Below are 6,018 nucleotides of genomic sequence, written 5' to 3'. Positions count from 1 at the left end.
GTCTCATACACATATTCTCCAATTAATTTATCATTAAATAAAATCTTTTTGAAAAATTAACAACTCAATTGAGATTAACTTTGTCTTTTAAAATGATCTTTCAAAAATTTAAGACTTAAGACGAATACTCTTCGCCTAATTGACAATTTTACATAATAAATAAATAAATAAATAAAAGAAAAATAATATTTTTATTAAATTATTCTATATTAAATATTTAAAATGATGAAAAATAATAATATTAAGTTGAGAATAGAATTAAAAAATATATATTAAAAAATTATTATAGATCATTCATTGTATAACATATTTTTATTTTAAATAAATTATTGAGAATATTTTATAAAATATTTGTAACATTAGAATTTTATAAAATAATCTTTTTTATTGATTACATCATAATTTAACTGCAATTAATATATTAAAAACCTCTAGAACATCTAGAACCTCTAGAACCTCTACGGATCTAAGAAGAGATCAAGTCTCTACTTCACTACTAATTCATAAGCAACTTGTCATAAAATATAAGCATTGAGACTTATCCACAACATAAAATCTTCATTTAGAAATCAAATTATTTAAATATCAATATATACCAAAAATATAACACTAATTTATCACACAAAAACATTAGTATTAAATTGTTTATTCTTGTTAGTCAATACTAACTACTAGTAGTAGTTATCTTCAATTTTGACTAATAAACTTAACATGTAACCTTATAACAAAAGCTACAATATAAAAATCTTCTTTCTCCAACTAAAAAGCAGAATCTCTATAGTCAACAAAACAACAAAAATAAGCACTTTAAACGGCCTAACACTTCTCTAACAGAATTTATATTCATACGCGTTCCTCTCTCCATTCTCTATATAATACACTGCAAGGTTTCACAAACTTCACACACAATTTTAATATCATAGTATCACTGTCTTTATCACAAACCTAATATCAGATCTTCAACCACCACGTTCTTCATCTTCCTCTGTTTCTTAGGTTATTTACCTTCTAATTCTCAAAATTCTACTTTTTTATTAATTGCACTAAATGGTTATTTTCAGATTATTGATTCTTGGTTCTATTTATCAATTGGGTTCTCAAAAAGTTATAATCTTTCCCACGAAATTTTATTGCAAGAGATTCTCAAACGCATTCCCCTGTTTTTGAACCTCTGTTTTTTTTTTCACTCAAAATTGATATGAGTTTGAGAGTTTCTAGAACACCCAATTCTTTTTTTTTTGTTATAATTAGTTTTATAAATCACCCAATTGAATTTTGATGTTTTTCTCAAATGGGTTGTAAAAAATTTCATATTTTTTTAATTTATTTATGCATGCAAATTCTTAACCTGATTTTTACTCTGTTTCAGATTCCTCTGTTTTTGATTAATCAAAATCTTGATGGCCATAAAGACGATTGAATTGTTGAAAGGGTGTGCTTCCCAAGAAGAATTAATGGAAGTTATTGCTTCTGTGGCTTCAGATTTAGGAGATGTGATCGATGATGTGAACACCATGGAAGTGATTCCATTGAAAGGTGCAATGACCAATGAGGTTTTTCAGATTAATTGGCCAACAAGAAATGGTTCTGATCTCAGAAAGGTTCTGGTTCGATTGTATGGAGAAGGTGTTGATATTTTCTTCAATAGGGAAGAAGAAATTCGAACCTTTGAGTGTATCTCAAAGCATGGTCAGGGTCCACGTCTTCTTGCTCGCTTTACAACCGGTCGTGTTGAAGAGTTTATTCATGCCAGAGTATGTGATTCTCTTTTCCTTTTTCATATCTATAATTGAATAGTAATAATCAAAGTATCTCTAGCAGAGATACTTGATATGATACAGACACTTGTGATTAGATTTTCACGTTTCATAATTAGTTTCATAATTAATATCGAGTCTCGAGTCTGGTGTCTATGTATGTGCTTCTAGATCAAAGTTATTTTGATTTAGTACATCAACAAACTATGGTATGAAAATTAAAAATTGAACTTAATCACAAGTCATCACAAGTCTCAGTGTCATTCACATTCACATACACCTTTTATTTAGAGGTGTGGAGACCTATGTGAGCCCAAACATAACATACTATTACTATCCCCCAAAATGAAGGCTGCAATGAGTATTTGATTTTCATGTTTTAGCTTTTTAGATTCTATAATAAGTCTAAAAGTTGACTTACTTTATTCTTTAGTCAAAAAAGCTTTTCTTTTGAACTGGTACTTCCTTTTTCCTGATTCTATTCGCTTTATCTTTTGGAGCAATCGAGTGTCTCTTAATTGTAAGGGATTAATTATTTAAGAACCAACTTTAAGAAATTCAATGGAATGGAATGGAATCATGTGCTCTCAGGTTACCATTCTTTTCTCTAATTCCTTTCTTCAAGTTATTAATTCCAACAATAATAGACTAATAGTTAACAAACAAACATTATATACCTTTTTTGACTGTGACATGCATTATAGAACTAATTAGCAAAATAGTTTATGGAACTAAGGTAGTTGCAGCATACTATGATTATCATGCATAACTTGCTTCTTACTTCTTTTGTTTCTGGCTTTCTAGACTCTTTCGGCTTGTGACCTCCGTGATCCCGATATATCGTCTCTGATAGCATCTAAGATGAGAGAATTCCACAAGCTTCATATGCCTGGTACAAAGAAGGCTCATATTTGGCAGAGAATGAGAAAGTGGCTCGGCGAAGCCAAAAGTTTATGCTCCCCAAAGGATGCAAAAAAATTCGGGCTAGAGAATCTAGACGACGAAATAAACATCCTAGAGAAGGAGTTATGCGAAGGATATCAAGAGATTGGTTTCTGTCACAATGACTTACAATATGGTAACATTATGATGGACGAAAAAACTAAATCAATCACTCTAATTGTAAGCCAGTCGTTACGTATTCATTCTTTGCCTTTTCAAAACATTACAGTTACTTGCATTACAGTACTCTAATATTTTTCTTTCTATTTTGATACAGGACTATGAATACGCGAGTTACAATCCTATTGCGTACGATCTCGCAAATCATTTCAGTGAAATGGCGGCCGATTACCATACCGATACACCTCATGTTCTTGACTATAGTAAATATCCTGGTAAAGTTTCTATTCTTAGTCTTACATTTCCACAATGATTATTGTGTGCTGCTGTTTTTTTTATTATTTTTGTTTATATCACTATACGATACTGGGATGATACTAATTTGTATACGGTGAACCAGAACTCGAGGAGCGTCAAAGGTTTATTCGCGCCTATCTTAGTTCTGAAGGTAAGAAACCGAAGAATGCTAAAGTGAACCAAGTTGTGACTGCTGTGGAAAAATACACTCTTGCAAACCATCTATTTTGGGGCTTATGGGGACTTATTTCGGTAAGCCTTTTTCATAATGTTACTTGTCCTTGTTAGCTAAGTATATATCTATACATTATATGCTCATATGTATACACATTTTTTACTTGTAATTGCAGAGTTATGTGAACAAAATTGAGTTTGATTACAAGGAATATGCAAGACAAAGGTTTCAGCAATACCGGTTAAGGAAATCTACTTTATTGGACACTCCAACCATTGTTTCACAAAATGAAACTGTAAATGGTTCTCTACCACTAGCATCTTGTGTGTGATTTCTCTTATGCCAAATTCCCATGTTTTAGTGAAGTTAATCTTAGTTTTTTTTTATGTACTGATTTCATAATAACTTCAAAAGGCGTGACATATTCGCCGCGGCATCTGTATCTGTAAATAATATATTGTCACTGACAATTTGCAATTAGTTTTTGACAATTTTCACTTCAATTTGATCATCAATTTATCACTTTTGAGATTTATGAAATGAAATTGAGAATGAATGTGTTTATGTTTTCTTGTAATCGTTTTACTACTTTACTCGCATTTAGATGCGAGTAACTCGGTTCAGAAAAAAATAAAGTCTCGGATTCAAGTCTTTATAGGAATGAAAATAATAATAGTTAAATTTATCTTTTATGTGCGACTCTTATGACACATGATATAAACAAACTAATCACACAAAAATTCACACACTCTATGCTGCTTGAAACATGAGCAGTGAGGTGTGTTCGGCAGTGTTGCAGGCTGATCTAGTGACTGAAGCTCCTAACCGGTAGCGGCTGCTGTTGAGCTTCGTCGTCTTCGTCACGCAGCTTGACAAGCGTATAAGCTCCAGAACCAGCAAGTGCACCAAGCGTTGGCGCCACGAAGTATATCCAGATATTTTTGTAGTTTCCTGTTGCAACGGCTGGACCTAAGGAGCGAACCGGATTCATCGAACCACTACTCGTTGGCCTATCATTTGTTATATTACACTTAGAATCAAAATATTAAAACAAAGAATTCAAATCAATAATGTCATAGATATGGTTTCATACCCTGAGATCAGAATGTTGACTATAACTGTTGCTCCAACAGCAATACCAGCCATTTCTCCAACCTGCATTACAGATAATTTGATTTAATTTGATAATCATGAACTGCAAACTAGAGACTAGAAATTATCGTGTGCGCGAACGTACTGCGCGAGTATCGGTAGCAACAGCAGTGGCAACAAACAAGAGAATAAAAGTGATGATGAACTCGGTTGCAAAAGCTTGTCCAACGGTAACGGTAGGGAGAGTAACGCCACCAGAGAGGAAAGGACGATAAACAACTTTGAGAGCATAACAAGCGCAGATAGATGCAGAGACTTGTGCTGCAATGTAGGCAGGAACATGCGCCCACGGAAAATGGCGAAACGCCGCGAACGCAATGGTGAGCGATGGATTGAGATGTGCGCCTGAGATATGACCAATTGAGAGAATAATTGCCATGACTGTTAAACCAGCACAAGCTGCATTTCCTATAAGTGTTTCTATACCTTCGTATTTGTTGTTCACTATTGGTCCTGCTGTTGCTACATATATCAGTATGAATGTTCCTACAAACTCTGCTCCAACCTGTGAAAAAAACTGTATAAATTAGTATAAATTTTCTGGAAATATAGAGATTAAAACTCTTTATTTTATTTATTTTTAATATTTGAAATTATAAATATACCTTCTGAGTTAGAGTGACACTCGGAATTCGAACACCTTTAGGCATACACACGTTGCACCTTGCCATTGCAAAGGAATCATGATCAAGAGAATCAATTCTCACCGATGAGAATAATGGCCCTCCGGGTGTGTCCGGTGTCATCGGCAACACCGACGGTGTTCCTCTTTCTGAATCTGCCATTCTTTTATGTTGCTGTTGCTTTAATTGAATAACAAAAACTATCAGATAGAATAGTGGATTTACCAACACAACACTACATGATTTTCCAAATGTAACAAGAAACGATTTTCTTGTGTTTTTTTTTGTTGTTGTTGGAGATTTAAGGTGCAAAAAGGTATAGTTACGTAAATGATTGGTTTTTATAAATATTTTCTAAGGAATGGAGGAAGAGAAATGACCCAAGTTTGCAGAGTTAGCTAGAAAGAGGTGCTAATGAAATTGATCAATTATATGAAGATTTAGATTTTGCATCAATGTTGCATGATGTTGTTGTTGTTAAAGTTGGAATGGAATAGAACAAAATTCGTGATGAAGGTTATGATCCAATTTAGATTTTACAGAGATTATAGGAAAGGAGAAGGTTGTTATCCAATATAGATTTTGGAGAGATTACAGGAAAAGAGAAAAGAAAAAATGTGGTTGAAGGTGGAGGAGAGAAGTAATGGTTAGAAAGTGGGTTCTTAACTTATGATGATGGAGAAGAAGTCAGGAATGGTTAATATTAACATGTTATTTTAAGGATTATAGAAATGAGTTTGGAAATCGCTATATATGCATCATGACTTGCTTTTGATTGTAATACTCCCTCCCTCCCTCTCTCTTTAGAGAGAGACTCCAAGAATAATTTTTTTAGTTTACTCTATATTTCAGTCATTAAATTGAATATAATCTAATGGTTAATTAAATAAAAATATTAATTAATCATTAAATTAGATTCAATTTAAAAATTATGATTTGTATTAAGCTAAAA

At 32.6% G+C, this 6,018-nt stretch overlaps 2 protein-coding genes across 2 annotated transcripts; one reads left to right on the top strand and one right to left on the bottom strand.

The window, feature by feature from the left end:
* The first annotated feature begins 768 nt into the window (after nt 1-768).
* LOC127091480 (probable choline kinase 1) lies at nt 769-3,855 on the top strand. The gene is made up of 6 exons (XM_051030129.1): nt 769-996; nt 1,370-1,754; nt 2,562-2,879; nt 2,977-3,094; nt 3,220-3,368; nt 3,467-3,855. The coding sequence occupies exons 2-6, from the start codon at nt 1,401-1,403 to the stop codon at nt 3,620-3,622; spliced, it is 1,095 nt and encodes a 364-aa protein (XP_050886086.1). The 5' UTR covers nt 769-996; nt 1,370-1,400; the 3' UTR covers nt 3,623-3,855.
* Nucleotides 3,856-3,946: 91 nt separating this feature from the next.
* LOC127091483 (probable aquaporin NIP5-1) lies at nt 3,947-5,781 on the bottom strand. Its single transcript, XM_051030131.1, has 2 exons — nt 5,049-5,781; nt 3,947-4,948 (listed from the first exon to the last, which is right to left on the bottom strand). The coding sequence occupies exons 1-2, from the start codon at nt 5,226-5,228 to the stop codon at nt 4,508-4,510; spliced, it is 621 nt and encodes a 206-aa protein (XP_050886088.1). The 5' UTR covers nt 5,229-5,781; the 3' UTR covers nt 3,947-4,507.
* Nucleotides 5,782-6,018: the final 237 nt, after the last annotated feature.

Source organism: Lathyrus oleraceus, chromosome 6 (assembly GCF_024323335.1).
Source record: "Lathyrus oleraceus cultivar Zhongwan6 chromosome 6, CAAS_Psat_ZW6_1.0, whole genome shotgun sequence".
NCBI lineage: Eukaryota > Viridiplantae > Streptophyta > Magnoliopsida > Fabales > Fabaceae > Lathyrus > Lathyrus oleraceus.
This window is presented reverse-complemented; position numbering and strand designations above follow the sequence as displayed.